The sequence below is a fragment of the Ictalurus furcatus genome, chromosome 10 (genome assembly GCF_023375685.1).
Source record: "Ictalurus furcatus strain D&B chromosome 10, Billie_1.0, whole genome shotgun sequence".
Classification (NCBI taxonomy): Eukaryota; Metazoa; Chordata; class Actinopteri; order Siluriformes; family Ictaluridae; genus Ictalurus; species Ictalurus furcatus.
The window spans coordinates 2,821,215-2,839,689 of NC_071264.1; the positions used below are offsets into that span (position 1 = coordinate 2,821,215).

The 18,475-nt window shown below is 41.2% G+C and overlaps 1 protein-coding gene across 1 annotated transcript in view; it reads right to left on the bottom strand.

Annotated features, from left to right (window-relative positions):
- nav2a (neuron navigator 2a) overlaps positions 1–18,475 on the bottom strand; it is a 79,650-nt gene that overhangs the window by 45,876 nt on the left and 15,299 nt on the right. The window contains exons 3-7 of the mRNA XM_053634535.1: positions 18,297–18,349; positions 14,997–15,069; positions 5,865–6,060; positions 5,618–5,674; positions 591–724 (exon numbers count right to left, since the gene is read on the bottom strand). Of these exons, the coding sequence (XP_053490510.1) occupies positions 591–724; positions 5,618–5,674; positions 5,865–6,060; positions 14,997–15,069; positions 18,297–18,349 (513 nt within the window). The remainder of the gene's footprint in view (positions 1–590; positions 725–5,617; positions 5,675–5,864; positions 6,061–14,996; positions 15,070–18,296; positions 18,350–18,475) is intronic.

Here is an 18,475-nt window from a genome sequence, read left to right on the forward strand (position 1 = left end):
GCAACATATGCTTCCATCCAGATTCCATCCCATCTTTACTTCTGAAAGACTCTGCCTCTGTAAGATACTCTTTTTATTCCCAATCATCTTACTGACCTGCTACCAATTAACCTCAAGCTGTTTTTTTTACTAACACTTACTTTCCAGCCTCTTGTAATCCCCCCCCCCCCCCACACACACAATTTTTTTGAGACGGTGTTACAGCCATCAGATTCAAAATCACCTTATTGTTTCCTCAAAACGGTAAATATCCTCAGTTTAAACATTTGATATGTTTTTTATGTTCTATTGTGAATAACATACGGGGGTTTATGAAATTTGCAAATCATTACATTCTGTTTTTATTTACATTTTACACAGCGTCCCAACTGTTTCACAGTTACACTGATGTGCAAAAAGTTTTTTACTTCCCACAGTGCTTGTGTGTGTGTGTGTGTGTGTGTGTGTGTGTGTGTCCTCCTTTTATCTTTTGATCCAGCAGGAACTGACAAAGCAGGAGTGTTCGAGGCACCATTTTCCAGGCTCAAGCAGGTTCACACACACACATACACACATACACACACTCACTCTCACTCTATGATGTGTGGTACCTCTGGTCTGTGTGGCTGCAGGTTTGACTTTCTCACTGAACATCTGGCTGCGTCTGTTTCCTGCTGAGCTGACTGAACCGCGTGGTGATGACTCGACGCACACAGCAGGAACTCTCGATGTAGGGCCAGGAAGTCTGAATGACAGACAAAGAGAATATTAGCCCAAAAGTGTAAAGATTATCTGGTCAGAACACCTCAAAGTCAACAGCCAGCAAAGACATTAGCACGCTCATCAAATTGGTGTTAGTGTTCATGTATACAAGACAAATTACAAATGAAAGGAAAACCAGGTGGCTTTGTTATGATGTGGGAGGCATTTATTTTGCTGGCATGGTTTCGGGTCACTTGTCGTCGTAGACAGAAGAGTCACTGCAAATTAACACAAAATTATTTTGACTGATCACCTTTACCCTATGATGAGAAATCATAGATAGATCCTGATTGGAGTGGTCTCTTCCACGATGACCCCACACCTATCCATAAGGCACAAGGGGTTCAATAAATGGTTGGATGAGGGTGAAAATTATATAAATGGCCTTTACAGTCCCCAGATCTGATATTATGTATTAATATAGTAAATAATATAGTAGGTAATATGTATAGTAGCTATAGATATAGTAGCTGGTATTGTGTATAGTGGCTGTAGATATAGTAGCAGGTATTGTGTATAATGGCTATAGATATAGTAGCAGGTATTGTGTATAATGGCTATAGATATAGTAGTAGGTGCTGTGTATAGTGGCTATAGATATAGTAGTGGGTGCTGTGTATAGTGGCTATAGATAAAGTAGTGGGTGCTGTGTATAGTGGCTATAGATAAAGTAGTGGGTATTGTGTATAGTGGCTATAGATATAGTAGTGTGTATTGTGTATAGGGGCTATAGATATAGTCGTGGGTATTGTGTATAGTGGCTATAGATATAGTAGTGTGTATTGTGTATAGGGGCTATAGATATAGTCGTGGGTATTGTGAATAGTGGCTGTAGATATCGTAGTGGGTAATATGTATAGTGGCTATAGATTTAGTAGCAGGTATTGTGTATAGTGGCTATAGATATAGTAGTGGGTATTGTATATAGTGGCTATAGATATAGTAGTGGGAATTGTCTATAGTGGCTATACATATAGTAGTGGGTATTGTATATAGTGGCTATGGATATAGTAGCAGGTATTGTGTATAGTGGCTATAAATATAGTAGCAGGTATTGTGTATAGTGGCTATAGATATAGTAGTGGGTAATATGTATAGTCGCTATAGATATAGTAGTGGGTAATATGTATAGTGGCTATAGATATAATAGTGGGTAATATGTATAGTCGCTATAGATATAGTAGTGGGTATTGTGTATAGTGGCTACAGATATAGTAGTGGGTATTGTGTATAGTGGCTATAGATATAGTAGTGGGTATTGTGTATAGTGGCTATAGATATAGTAGTGGGTATTGTGTATTGTGGCTATAGATATAGTAGTGGGTATTGTATATAGTGGCTATGGATATAGTAGCAGGTATTGTGTATAGTGGCTATAAATATAGTAGCAGGTATTGTGTATAGTGGCTATAGATATAGTAGTGGGTAATATGTATAGTCGCTATAGATATAGTAGTGGGTAATATGTATAGTGGCTATAGATATAATAGTGGGTATTGTGTATAGTGGCTATAGATATAGTAGTGGGTATTGTGTATAGTGGCTATAGATATAGTAGTGGGTATTGTGTATAGTGGCTATAGATATAGTAGTGGATATTGTGTATTGTGGCTATAGATATAGTAGTGGGTAATATGTATAGTGGCTATAGATATAGTAGGGGGTAATATGTATAGTGACTGTAGATATAGTAGCGGGTATTGTGTATAGTCGCTATAGATATAGTAGTCGTTAATATGTATAGTTGCTATAGATATAGTAGTGGGTAATATGTATAGTGGCTATATATTTAGTAGCATGTATTGTGTATAGTGACTATAGATATAGTAGCAGGTATTGTGTATAGTCGCTATAGATATAGTAGTCGTTAATATGTATAGTTGCTATAGATATAGTAGTGTGTAATATGTATAGTGGCTATAGATTTAGTAGCAGGTATTGTGTATAGTGGCTATAGATATAGTAGTGCATAATATGTATAGGGGCTATAGATATAGTAGCAGGTATTGTGTATAGTGACTATAGATATAGTAGCAGGTATTGTGTATAGTTGCTACAGATATAGTAGTGGGTAATATGTATAGTGGCTATAGATATTTTAGTGAGTAATATGTATAGTGGCTATAGATATAGTTGTGGGTAATATGTATAGTCGCTATAGATATAGTAGAAGGTATTGTTTATAGTGGATATTGATATAGTAGTGGGTATTGTGCATAGTGGCTACTGATATAGTAGAGGGTATTGTGTATAGTGGCTATAGATATAGCAGCAGGCATTGTGTATAGTGGCTATAGATATAGTAGTGGGTAATATGTATAGTGGCTATAGATATAGTCGTGGGTATTGTGTATGGTGACTATAGATAATGTAGTGGGTAATATGTATAGTGGCTATAGATATAGTAGTGGGTATTGTGTATGGTGGCTATAGATATAGTAGTGGGTAATATGTATAGTGGCTATAGATATAGTAGTGGGTATTGTATAAAGTGGCTATGGATATAGTAGTGGGTAATATGTATAGTGGCTATAGATTTAGTAGCAGGTATTGTGTATAGTGGCTATAGATATAGTAGTGGGTAATATGTATAGTGGCTATGGATATAGTAGTGGGTAATATGTATAGTGGCTATAGATATAGTAGTGGGTAATATGTATAGTGGCTATAGATATTTTAGTGGGTAATATGTATAGTGGCTATAGATATAGAAGTGGGTAATATGTATATTGGCTATAGATATAGTAGGGGGTAATATGTATAGTGGCTATAGATATAGTAGAAGGTATTGTGTATAGTGGCTACAGATATAGTTGTGGGTAATATGTATAGTGGCTATAGATTTAGTAGCAGGTATTGTGTATAGTGACTGTAGATATAGTAGCGGGTATTGTGTATAGTCGCTATAGATATAGTAGTCGTTAATATGTATAGTTGCTATAGATATAGTAGTGGGTAATATGTATAGTGGCTATATATTTAGTAGCATGTATTGTGTATAGTGACTATAGATATAGTAGCAGGTATTGTGTATAGTCGCTATAGGTATAGTAGTCGTTAATATGTATAGTTGCTATAGATATAGTAGTGTGTAATATGTATAGTGGCTATAGATTTAGTAGCAGGTATTGTGTATAGTGGCTATAGATATAGTAGTGCATAATATGTATAGGGGCTATAGATATAGTCGCAGGTATTGTGTATAGTGACTATAGATGTAGTAGCAGGTATTGTGTATAGTTGCTACAGATATAGTAGTGGGTAATATGTATAGTGGCTATAGATATAGTAGTGGGTATTGTGTATAGTGGCTATAGATATAGTAGTGGGTATTGTGTATGGTGGCTATAGATATTGTAGTGGGTAATATGTATAGTGGCAATAGATATAGTAGTGGGTATTGTGTATGGTGGCTATAGATATAGTAGTGGGTAATATGTATAGTGGCTATAGATATAGTAGTGGGTATTGTATAAAGTGGCTATGGATATAGTAGTGGGTAATATGTATAGTGGCTATAGATTTAGTAGCAGGTATTGTGTATAGTGGCTATAGATATAGTAGTGGGTAATATGTATAGTGGCTATGGATATAGTAGTGGGTAATATGTATAGTGGCTATAGATATAGTAGTGGGTAATATGTATAGTGGCTATAGATATTTTAGTGGGTAATATGTATAGTGGCTATAGATATAGAAGTGGGTAATATGTATAGTGGCTATAGATATAGTAGAAGGTATTGTGTATAGTGGCTACAGATATAGTTGTGGGTAATATGTATAGTGGTTATAGATATAGTAGTGGGTAATATGTATGGTCACTATAGATATAGATATAGATATTGTGCATTAAGAAGTGCATCTGTGTGACATCATTTTGGCTGCAAAAATCCATGCAAAGTGTAAAACTGCCTCATGTGACTTGTCTCTCACTTGCATGAAAAGGTTGAGATACGTCAGGTGTGAATTGGTCTTTAGTTTAACAATACCTTCTGGGTTGATTTTTGTATATAACATTAATAAAGTGCCACAGTAAATAAGGTACTACATAAATAAAGCTATCATTATTAATATTATTATAGTAGATTTTAGTGACCAAAAGGAATTGAATTAATCCTGTAATACTCTAAAAATACTTACTTGCAATTATAGCAAAGCTCCACGAATTACTAATACCAATAATATGCCACTATTAATAATATAATCACCAATTTTACTAACGTTAATAATGAAATAATAACATACCTATGTTTGAATAATAAATAATTATACGAATGTTTAAATAGCAGGGGGGTAAACATAAAAGAAGCCAAGTAAAATTAATATCAAAATCAAAACTATACAAACAATAACATAAAAGCAGGCACACACACTCACCGGTAATGATTTATAAGACAGGAATACTTGCGTGCACACACACACACACACACACACACACACACACACAGTGGGTAAATGTGTCTTCACCTCACTCAATTGAACTCGACACATGTCTCCTCGACAGTCCACCTTCAATAGACAGAAGACTACAATAGTTTGGATGTGCTAACTGTTAGCTAGTCAATTAGCAACTGTAGTTAATTATAATCAGTAACTTAGCAAGCTGGTGTGACTGCAGAGACTGTGAAGGCGATTCAGTGTTAGAAGGAAGGAAATTAATAATTTTTTCAAACTTATTTGTGGAGCACTAGCAGGGGTTTAACACAGCATGCAGAGGAAGAGAATGATGGGCAAGAGAAGAATGAGGAAGAGGAAAATGGTGGAGAGGAGGATAAGGAAGATGAGTATGAAGGATTAAAAAGGAGAGCACGAAAGACATAGAGAGAGAGAGAGAGAGAGAGAGAGAGAGAGAGAGAGAGAGAGAGAGAGAGCTAACCTAGATGTCTTTTTCTGACCAATGGAAAACTTGAGAAGTTTGCTCTCAGAGGAAGTCCTAGACAAAAAGAAAGAACAGATACAACAGGAAACAGAGAGAGAGAGAGAGAGAGAGAGAGAGAGAGAAAGACAGTGATAGACTGAAAACCAGACACATAATGCTGAATATGCTACAACATTCACTCAGTCACACCCATTGTCTCATCTCAGCTCCTTATGAACAGGAAGTGACAGGAACCGTGACATACCTGGACTGCATCTCCGCCTGTGCTTGATGGATCTGTGCTGCTGAGGCCTGTGTCCCATGCGAGGAGGCTGTGTGTGTATGTGCAGTGTGTGCGAAGTGTGTTTGTGAGGTGCTCTGCTGCTGTTGCTGTTGCTGTTTGTACCGTGATAAACTAAAAAACAGTCCCAGTATCGCCTTCAGATTCCCATTTCTGATTTCTGCAGAGACAGATAGGTAGAGAAAGACAGAGAGACAGGAAGATAGACAGAGGTAGACAGACAGACAGAGAGAAAGAGAGAGAGAGTGATCATCCATTGTAAGATTACGTACACACTGATACACTCATACACACAAACGGTACTAAGACCACACCTCCTTCGCTGAGACTGACAGGTACAAAAAGGACCGGCACTAGTGGGGTGAAAGGTGATTTTATAGGTATAGGTATAATTACAGGAGCCCACAGCCCATGTAAATATCACAATATATATCACCTTTTTATGCGCCTGCGTGTCTCTTTCCTGTCTACACTTAGGACACCATACACTCATTCACTCCACTTACATTACCACTTGCCTTTACTTATGCTGTGCGACCTAACCCTAGCCAACAAAGTTAGCTAGCTTGTTTTAGCTACTAGGTGTGCTTATGGTAATAGTAGATATGCCAGTTGTCGAGTCTTCTCCTTGGATCTCCACCTTGCCATGCCTCTGTGTGCCAATGATCCCAATAGATAAATTTCTGGAGCTTTGCCCCTGGTAGGGTCTCCCTAGGTGGCAGGTTTGAGGGGGAGGTTCCGGACAAAGTGCGATCAAACAACTAACAACAAAGACCTGTGAACTGGTGGAGGATGACTATTGTCACAATGGCACGGAATGTGGATGAGGGTTGCAACAGAGGGTGGTCCCAAGTTGCCTTGATTTTCATGCCACTGGACCACCAAGAAACGTGTTGGGGCATTAGTCTCTCCACGTTAAAAGATGTCATGTGCAGACGTCCTCCAATAAAGGGGATCACATCTCTAAACATCATGGGTCTAAAGTCCTGTGGCAATCTGGAAGTGGTGATGGAGGCAGAATTGTAAAGTTTATGAGCTCCTAGCCACAACTTGGCAAACAGGCGGTGGGTGTTTGACTCAGTTGCTGAGCCCTTGTACCTGAGGCAGAAGGGCTCTTCGGTAGCTGCATCCATAACTTAGCAGGACTATTTAGGGGGCTAGAAAAGGTGCTCTCACCATAGCTTATCCCAAACCTCCTATCTAGACTACCACATCCAGAAGGATCACTACTATGTGGTCATAAAGAAAAACACTTGCATTTTTTAACCTGGAATGTACAGACCTTAATGGACAACAAACTCAGCTGTCGACCTGGAAGGCAAACTGCCATTTTTGCCAGGGAGTTGTGGAAATTTCATATTATTATTGCTCTACTCTCTGAAACACAGCTGGCTGATGAAGGATGGTTGAAAGACGAGAAAGGAGGTTATACCTTTTAGCTGGAAAGGGAAACCAGGCAGTAAGTCTACGAACCACAGTATGGGATTTGCCATTAATAACAACCTCACCAATCACCTTTCCAAACTGCCTGCCAGCATCGACGAACATCTAATGACACTTTGCCTAACACTTGCAAGCAACCAAAGTGCCACAGTCATTAGTGTGCAGCAGAACTTAGGGACACATCCAAAACTGCTGCACAACAATATGTCAGTCACAGTATTCTACAGTGGTGGTGGTGAAACAGAGCCTTTTAGGGTGCCACTGGAGTCAAATAAGGCTGTGTCATTGCATCTACCCTGTTCTCTGTCTTCACTGCTAACATCCTTTACCTCACAGGTGAGAATTTGCCCCAGGGAGTTAAAATCATGTACAGAACTGTTGAAAATCTCCTAAACATGAGCAGATTCAAGGCAAAAAGTAAGATTACCACAATATCTGTTATGAAATTCCAGTATGCCAATGACGCTTTAGTGTTCCTCTCAGAGGAGGAACTGCAAGGCTTCTTGGATGCCTTTGGAAAGGCATACAAACAATCTAGCCTGGCCCTTAACATTAAAAAGACACAGATCCTCTACCAGCCACCACCCAACAAAAACACTACTTTTCTACCTCCAGCAATCCATGTTGACAATACCAAACTTGAAAATGCAGATTCCGATTTCCATAACTCAGCAGCATTCTCTCCTCCAAAAGCCAACATTGATATTGAAATAAACCCCCACCTCAGCTGTGCTAGTACTTCCTTTGCAAGACTCAGAAAAAGGGTTTTCTAAAATCGGGACCTGCAGGCCAAAACTAAAATTTTGTTTTACAAAGCCATAGTGCTTCCCACTCCTCACAACTTTTGAAAAGATGTCATGCCCCTGGAGGTCAAAAGAAATATATATAAAGATAACCTCAAAGTCAACATCAAAAAGTGTCATATGGATCTTAACTCCATGGAGCACACAACGACCAACAGAGAGGTCTGGTAAAACCATGTCCAAATGGATACTATGCTCCTCAATAATGACCTCCACCATGCTGCAGATGACAAGCAAAGGCTCAGAAAAGAGAGAGCTACCAAAAAAGCCTGTAGGCCACAGAGGCCACACATCCTTCACTAGGACTCACAGGTACAGAGGACACACATCCTTCACTGAGACTGAGATATACAGAGGCCATACATCCTTCACTGAGACTGACAGGTACAGAGGCCACACATCCTTCACTGAGACTGAGAGATACAGAGGCCATACATCCTTCACTGAGACTGACAGGTACAGAGGCCACACATCCTTCACTGAGACTGACAGTTACAGAGGCCACACATCCTTCACTGAGACTGACAGGTACAGAGGCCACACATCCTTCACTGGCACTGACAGCTACAAAGGCCACACATCCTATACTGAGACTGACAGGTACAGAGGCCACACATCCTTCACTGAGACTGACAGATACAGAGGCCACACATCCTTCAGTGAGACTGACAGGTACAGAGTCCACACATCCTTCACTGGGACTGACAGGTACAGAGGCCACACATCCTTCACTGGGACTGACATAGGTCACACATCCTTCACTGAGACTAACATAGGTCACACATCCTTCACTGAGACTGACAGGTAAAGAGGCCACGCTTCCTTCACTGGGACTGACAGGTACAGAGGCCACACATCCTTCGCTGAGACTGACAGGTACAGAGGCCACACATCCTTCACTGAGACTGACAGGTACCTGAGGCCACACATCCTTCACTGAGACTGACAGGTACAGAGGCCACACTTCCTTCACTGAGACTGACAGGTACAGAGGCCACACATCTTTCACTAGGACTGACAGGTACAGAGGCCACACATCCTTCACTGAGACTGACATAGGTCACACATCCTTCACTGAGACTAACATAGGTCACACATCCTTCACTGAGACTGACAGGTACAGAGGCCACACATCCTTCACAAGGACTGACAGATACAGAGGACACACATCCTTCACTGACACTGACAGGTAGAGAGGCCACACATCCTTCACTGAGACTGAGAGATACGGAGGCCATACATCCTTCACTGAGACTGACAGGTATAGAGGCCACACATCCTTCACTGAGACTGACAGGTACAGAGGCCACACATCCTTCACTGAGACTGACAGGTACAGAGGCCACAAATCTTTACTGGGACTGACAGGTACAGAGGCCACACATCCTTCACGAGGACTGACAGGTACAGAGGACACACATCCTTCACTGACACTGACAGGTAGAGAGGCCACACATCCTTCACTGAGACTGACAGGTACAGAGGCCACACATCTTTCACTGAGACTGACAGGTACAGAGGCCACACATCCTTCACTGGGACTGACAGGTACAGAGGCCACACATCCTTCACTGGGACTGACATAGGTCACACATAATTCACTGAGACTAACATAGGTCACACATCATTCACTGAGACTGACAGCTACAAAGGCCACACATCCTTCACTGAGACTAACAGGTACAGAGGCCACACATCCTTCACTGAGACTGACAGGTACAAAGTCCACACATCCTTCACTGGGACTGACATAGGTCACACATCCCTCACTGAGACTAACATAGGCCACACATCCTTCAGTAAGACTGACAGGTACAGAGGCCACACATCCTTCACTGGGACTGACATAGGTCACACATCCTTCACTGAGACTAACACACATCCTTCACTGAGACTGACAGGTACAGAGGCTACACCTCCTTGACTGACACTGATAGGTACAGATTAGAGCCCTGTGTGGGACTGTTTTCTTAATCCCGCTCCCGCTGAATATCTGACCAATACCGCCTGCTCCCGCAAATGTGTGTTCCACTCCCGACCCGACCCGTAATGTTTGTATCCACTCCCACAAACACCCGCAAACATTCTGTCACAGCTTGTAAAGTACCACACATGACAAACACATTGGGCCAATTTTTTATTAGCCTCATATAACTCTATCAACTTTTAAAACAAAACTTGTGCATAACACACACACACACCTAACAATAACAATTACACTCTGGTAACCTAACAAGGCACAATATTTGATTGAATTACTTATAAAATAAATATTAAATAAATTAAATATAAAACTAATTAAATAAAACATTAAATGAATAGGAAATAAAAATCTCCTAGATGTCACAGGCGTTTATGTAGCTAATCAACATAAAGAAAAAAGAAAATAAATAATACAAAAAAAATATTAAACATACTTAACAAATGAATGAAATTATGAATCACTTGGCCTAGCCTACCCCAGATTGCTGTGAAGGAAGAGAATGTTACTGATTGAGTGCGGTCCCAGGCTTGTGCATCTCTCTTCCAAGATCCGCCCACATACCCTAAATGTCCTCTCTGATGGCGCACTAGATGCAGGGATACTCAAAATGAAACATGTGACTTTTGAGAGCGCAGGAAAGCATTCTCCGTTGAACTTACACCATTCAAGCACATTGTTGGACTTGTCTTGCTTTGTTTTTGTGAAGTAAATAGCCGCTTTAATTTTCTTCTCATCTTCATTTGTTGACTCCATTCTTGTTACGCGCCAAATACCGGGACCTGAGCTATAATTTTTGACTGCCCACTCCCACCCACAGCAAAGGTAAAATCACCCACTCCCGTGAGATTTGTGTTGGGTCCCACAGGACCTGCGGGATCGAAATAACAATGCAGCCCTCTAGTACAGAGGCCACACCTCCTTCACTGAGACTGAAAGGTACAGTGATCATGTCTCCTTCACTTGAGCTGACAGGTACAGAGAATACACCTCCTTCATTGAGACTGACAGGTACACAGGCCACACCTTGTTCACAGACTAAGCTTAGGGTTATATTTGACAGGTGAATACACATACAGTCATGTGAAAAAATAAGTATGGAAATTGTTGGCTTTATTTCACAAATTTGACAAGCAAACTTTTTATTTTCTTTGAAATTAGCTTTTTCAATCATTTATTCAACAGAAATATGAATGGATGTGATATTCTTCTGTGGAAAAAGTAAGTACACCCTTGGCCTTTGAAGCTAGTATTGCCCCCTTTAGCAGAAATAACTTGTTGTGCATAATTGTGCACAAGTCTTACTGGAATTTTTGACCACTCTTCCATGTAATATTCTTTCAGTTGCAAGATGTTTGATGGTTTTCTTGCATGTACTGCCCATTTCACATCTCCCCCACAACATTTCAATGTGATTCTAATCTAGGCTTTGACTAGGCCATTCCAAAAACCCTCTATTTCTTCTCTTTTTTTTCCCACAAATCCTTGGTGGATTTGCTCGTGTGCTTAGGATCATTATCCTGTTGAAAGGTCCACTTTCGGTTCAACTTCAACCTTCGGACAGATGGCCTCACATTATCTTCAAGCACTCTTTGATATGATGGAGAATTCACAGTTGAATCAATGACTGCAAGCTGTCCAGTCCCTGAGGCAGCGAAGCAACCCCAAACCATAACATTTCCACCACTGTGCTTCACAGTTGGTATGAGGTGCTTCTCCTGAAAAGCTGTCTTTGGTCTGCACCAAACATGTCTGCTGTTATTGTGGCGAAACAACTCTATCTTTGATTCATCTGTCCAGAGCATATTATTCCAAAAGGCCCGGTCTTTGCCTGTATGCTCATTGACAAACTGTAGTCTTGCAAAGGCTGTTTCCTGGCACGCCTGCCATGCAGGTCAAATTTGTCCAATCTCTTTCTGATTGTAGAAGCATGCACGTTGACACCAACAGTTGTAAGACTTACTAGCAGATCCTGTGATTAAATTTTGGGGTCTTTGGAGACTTCGTTTTACATCAGACAGTTTGCTCTTGGGATGAATTTGCTGAGATGGCTGGTCCTGGCCTAATTGGCAGTCATTTGAAACCTGTGCCATTTGTAGATGATTTTCCTTACAGTGGAATGATGTATTTCAAATCATTTGGAGATCTTTTTAAATCCCTTGCCAGACTCATAGGCATCCATAACCTTTTTTTCTGAAGGCCTTACAGAACCCTTTTCTCTGTATGATGACACCACACACCTCAATAACAAAGGGAACACCAGACACTAGATATGAGAGGGATATGAATAAGACAGGTTCCACCTGCACTCCCTGAGCAGATTCTAATCACTGGCACCCGATCTTCAACACCTGATTCTAATTTTATGGATTTGAAGGTGTGATAAATGTAGGGGTGTACTTACTTTTCTCCATGTGACTGATCTGTTTTTTTTGTTCATTTAAATTGTGAAATTACTACAAAATGTTAATTTTATGTGGCATTTGATAACCACCTTGATTAATAGGCACTGTTTCAAAGAGGACCAAATGTTTGCTTATCCAAATATGTCAAAAAAGCCAACAATTTCCATGGGGTGTACTTATTTTTTCACATGATTGTATGTATGTGGATGCATGAGTTTTGTTAATGGCACACCTTTCATGTTTTGGATATGCATAGTTAATGTGCTAAGATGCATGCAGCAGCCATCTTGTGTAACCCTGGACTAACTGGCATGGCCTCTGGGTTCCCTTTCCAAGGGAACGAGATGTTGCGTTTAACATAACACTATGGGAGCGCCTCTCGCGCACGACTGGCATCTGAAGCTTGTGTAAAATCATGCCTTTTTATAGGCCTGCCATGATCAGGTGACGTGGCAATTAAGCGCGCTGCATGATATAAATATGGCGCCTGTGAACCACACCATCAGCCTTTATTATCTTCAGCAAAAGACTGCATATCAGTTGTTTGTGTAAAGAAACAAAAAGACGCTTCATTTCCTCGCTATCTTTTCTCAAAATCTCAGAACTTTTCTATCCCTTTAGAAAAGAGAAGAAAAAAAAGGAATGAGCGAGAGAGAAAAATATGAGTGAGAGAATTCAGGAAGTGTGTTACGGCTTGCTCCTGTTTCATCACGGGGAATAGTGCACACTTTCTGGGTGAAGTGTTTAGGGGTGTAGCATGCGATGGCAGCCTCGAGAGGCTGTGCATGGTAATGCCTACATTAAGCAGCTCAGCTCGCGACTTGCGATCTTCTCGGAAGCCGAAGCGAGTTGGGTTTCAGAGCCTCGCAGATCTGGGCTGGCCACTGTCGAGGCAGCTAGCCGTCTCAGGTTTGGGGGATCTCTTATGGATCCGGAAGAGGAGCCGGAGACGAGCGCTGCTCTATCTCTTGCTCTGTCTTCCAGGTTCCAGGTGGATTTTGGAGCTTGCGTCGCGATTCCTCCTTCCGCTATGGAAAGCCAAAAGGGAAAAAAAAAAACATACACACACAAAAATAATAGTAATAATTCCTCTCTGACTCCGAGGAGCCAGAAGGGTGTGCTAAAAACTGGGAGCAGCATATAAAGAGCTGCTTGAAGTGATTACTAAGGTTGGATGAGCCTTTTTCTCCCCAGTGAAAGTAAATCCCTCACACTGCAGAACGATCTGCAGGCCGCGCATACCTTCCTGGGACCTTTCTGTGGTCCTGGGAGGTCTGTCAGGGGCCCCATTGGAGCGCTTAGAGTCAGCCTCTGAGAAGCTTCTGACTCTAAAGGTAGCTCTTCTGTTGACTCTGACATCTCTCAAGCGAGTAGGAGATCTACAAGCTTTCTCTGTTGCCCCTTCCTGCCTTGACTTTGCCCCTTTATTAGCCAAGGTCTTCCTGTATCCTATGCCGGATTATATTCCTAAAGTGCCTACATCAGCTGCCCAACCTGTGGTGTTGCAGGCTTTCTGCCCTCCTCCATTCCCCACACCAGAACAAGAGAGGATGCACCTGCTGTGTCCAGTAAGGGCTCTCTGTACTTACGTCCACCGCTCCGGCCAGTGGCGTAAGTCGGAGCAGCTGCTGGTCTACTTTGGCGGCGACAGTAGAGGTGATGCTGTGTCAAAGCAGCGCATCTCTAATTGGATAGGGGAAGCAATCTCTATGGCTTATGAGGCGCGTGGTCTCGCTACGCCTCTGGGCATAGGGCTCATTCCACTAGGGCGGTCGCCTCTGCGAAGGCTTTGTCCAAAGGGGTATCCTTACAGCTGCTGCAGGGTGGTCTATGCTACACACATTCATTCATTATTACAGCCTGGATATTCATTCCACCCCGGGCTCGAGTGTCTTGCAGTGACCCTCGGGCTTGGGTCTTTTTGAACAGGCCGTACCCTCGGTATGACAGAGTGGGTATTCTCGTTCCCATAGTGTTATGCTACATGCAGTGTCGAAGTTCCCTTTGAAAGGGAACGTCTGGGTTACGCATGTAACCCTGTTCCCTGAGAAGGGAACGAGACGTTGCGTAGCTTTGTCATACCAGGGCAGGCCTGTGAATTGCGTCTTCGCTTCAGATAATAGAGGCTGATGGCGTGGTTCACAGGTGCCATATTTATATCACGCGACGCGCTTAATTGCCACGTCACCTGATCATGGCAGGCCTATAAATAGGCATGATTTTACACAAGCTTCAGATGCCAGTCGCGCGTGATTGGCGCTCCCCATAGTATTATGCTAAACGCAACGTCTTGTTCCCTTCTCAGGGAATAGGGTGACATGCGTAACCCCGACGTTTTTGTCAAAAGTAAATAGAGAGACTCAAAGGTGGTTACAATGTATTATATTGCCTTGATGATCCTGAAAGAATTGTGTGTGTGTGTGTGTGTGTGTGTGTGTGTGTGTTGGTCAACATAGTTTCTTACCTTCAGCTGAGAGTCCCTGTATGTTCACGCCTTTTGCTGCCAGAAAAGCCAGACACGTATCGATATTTTCAATCTGGAGAGAGGAACAAGTTGGGAAATGTTCAGATGAGGTCAGATTTAGAAAAAAATTCTGAAAATTCAAAGCAAAATCACACACACATACACATTTGTCTGACATAATTATTTATGCAGCTAATTCATGCTATGCTATACCTAAATCTAACCCTAACTTTAACATCAATTATTTAAAAAATGGGGAAAAAGAGAAATGTCCCCGCAAGGTCAAAATCGTCAGATATTCCAATCCTTGTGGGGACATTTGGTCACCCCCTAAGATATAAAAACACACCCATAATGTATGTTTGTCTGTTTAATAATGAGAGTATATGTCTTGTATATGTCAAGCTGTTAAAGAAACCCTCTGTTGCTAGGAGATGAATCAATCAGGTAACAAAAAGTGCTCAGTTGTATCAGCTGGAGATTGGAATTCAAATTGACCACCACTCCATCAGTGCATGATTCACTCTTTAATCTGAAAATATTTACATAATAATGAGTTTAATAAAATATATATTTGTATATTAAAACCAAGTCACCTTTAACTAAAAGCATCAACGCAACAATGTTGGAATAGAATTCTTAGTTTGAGCTCATCACGAAGAAGCAGAAGAACAAAAAGAAGAAGAAATGCAAGGAATGAGACACCAACACACCCTAACATGTATTGGGTGACAGTTGTTGCCAAGGGTCAAAGGTCGCACCAAGGAATTTTGGGACAGGAATGCACATCATGCACTATGAATAAAAATAACTCTCTAAATTAAAACAAATTTGTCAGCATGCTTAGTGCGTTCACCCATACACCCACCCATACACTGAGATAGCCATGGCAGGACCTTGATTTTGTGGTCAGTGAACCATTTTTGTGTTGATTTTGATGATGTTTTGGATCATCGTCCTGCTGGAAGATCCAACCACGGCCCATTTGAAGCTTTCCGGCAGAGGCAGTCAGGTTTTCATTTAATATCTGTTGATATTTGATAGAGTCCATGATGCCATGTATCCTAACAAAATGTCCAGATCCTCTGGCAGAAAAACAGCCCCAAAACATTAAAGATCCACCTCCATATTTAACCGTGGACATGAGGTACTTTTCCATATGGCTACCTCTCTGTGTGCTCCAGAACCACCTCTGGTGTTTATTACCAAAAAGCTCTATTTTGGTTTCATCTGACCACAGAACCCGATCCCATTTGAAGTTCCAGTAGTGTCTGGAAACTGAAGACGCTCGAGTTTGTTTTTGGATGAGAGTAGAGGCTTTTTTCTTAAAACCCTTCCAATCAACTTGTGGTGATGTAGGTGACTTCGGATTGTGGTTTTGGAGACTTTCTGACTCCAAGACGCAACTAACCTCTGCAATTCTCCAGCTGTGATCCTTGGAGATTTTTTGTCCACTCGAACCGTCCTCTTCACAGTGCGTTGAGACGATATAGACAGACGTCCAATTCCAGATTGATTCATAACATTTCCAGTTGACTGGAACTTCTTAATTATTGCCTGATTTTGGAAATGGGCATTTTCAATGCTTGTGCTATTTTCTTATAGCCACGCCCCATTTTGTGAAGCTCAACAACCTTTCTGTGTATATGTGTTTATGGTATGAACACATGTGTCATGTGAATTCTACACACCCTACAGAGATTCCTTTGGTCTCATTCTCTGAAATTTCCCCCCATCTGTTACATCCCTGCAGCTCTTAGATTATTATTATTAGTAGTAGAAGTAGTAGCAGTAGTAGCAATAGCCTTACTCTTTAATGCTTACAGTAGCCTTACAAGAACTCTGTCTTCTTGTGTTCTGAGTTTGGTCATTTCATCTTTAAGCACCATTTCACCATTCCAACAAGATGTTTATTTAACTTTTATGGAAGGAGTCTCCAGTGTCAGCACTTTGTAACTTTAAAGCTGTAACTTAGTTTTCCTTCACGGAAGAGTCTTCGGGAAGGCTTCAGGTTTCTCGCTAAGGTGAATCTTAGTAAATTGAAGGGAGAGAAAAAAAAGAGAGGCTTTTGAGGGAACAACTGTTTATAGCTGCTATAACATAAGTGAGAATGGGAACTTGGTTTGCATTGTGGTATAAGAGGAAGAAAACACTTTGGGAATCAATATCTGGGAGGTAACACAACCCATCCTTGATTATTATATCCTATAACAGCATGCTCCGTCATGTTTTAGTCCTTATTTCTCTCTCTCTCTCTCTCTCTCTCTCTCACACACACACACACAGAGCCCATGTATGCATGTGTGTTTCAGTATTTAATGGTATGTCCTAATAAAGCTCAATTTCATTCACCAAAGCAATTTCACTCTGAACACAAACAATGAGCCCATTAGAGTAACAGGTGTGTGCACCTGCCTACAGTGCTGCATCACTGGTTCTGTGTGTGTTCTTCCTTTCTTCGTCTTTCTTTCTTTTGATCTTATGCCACTGCTCTTTGTGCCGGTCTTCTCAGACTCTCTGTGGTTTTATATCAGTCAGTTTGTACCAGTCGTTAAACTCCTCTGTTCAATCAACCACACTTGATGCACATGATGTATATTTGTGATGAAAGGAACAATAGCTCCTGATGTAAGCTCAAAACAAAAGGCTATAAACCATATACATGATGAATTGACGGGATAGAGCTTAGTTTGAAGTAGATACTGAGTCTCATGGAGGAATGGGTGAATAAACGATGTTGCTGTAGACGAGAGCTGTCCACTACAGTGATATCACAAACCACACACAGCTAACTGTGAGCATGCCTCCTGACGTTAAACTTTCTAACACTTTTTAACCATTAATTGTTAGGAACAAATTTAATGTTATGGAACGTCTGGGAGACAAGTTAGTTCCTGTTCTCACTTATGTTATAGCAGCTATAAACAGTCCTTCCTTCACCCGCCTCTCTCTTTTTTCTTTGTCTATTACTAAGACACAGCTTGTCACGTTACAGAGAACTCTTTTGTCCTAGCGGAAAACCTACAGACCGTTACACCGCAGTGACACTGGAGACTCCTTCCATAAATGTTAAATAAACAGATAACTCCACCTCCTCAATATGTTTATTGATATCTACGGTACATTTTTAAATAACGGCACATGTTTGGACATTTTGTAACTTAGTTTTGTAACCAGTCGTCTTTCTTTCTATCTGTCTCTCTACTCTAGAAGTCTCTGTCTTTCTGTCCTTCCCTCTCTCTGTAACTGTAACACACTTAGTGAATAGTGAAAGTGAAATGAAAGCGTGAACGCACTCACCATCTGCGAGTGGCTCTTTGGGCAGCCGTTAATGTCCTCGATCTTTTCATTGGCTGCAGAAAGAGAGAAGTTAAGTGGTTTAAGTCCACAAACTCCAAAAGAGTGTCAGAGTGTGTGTGTGTGTGTGTGTGTCCATGTGTGTGTTAGTGGGCCCAACCCCCTACGAGCAGCTGAGAGAA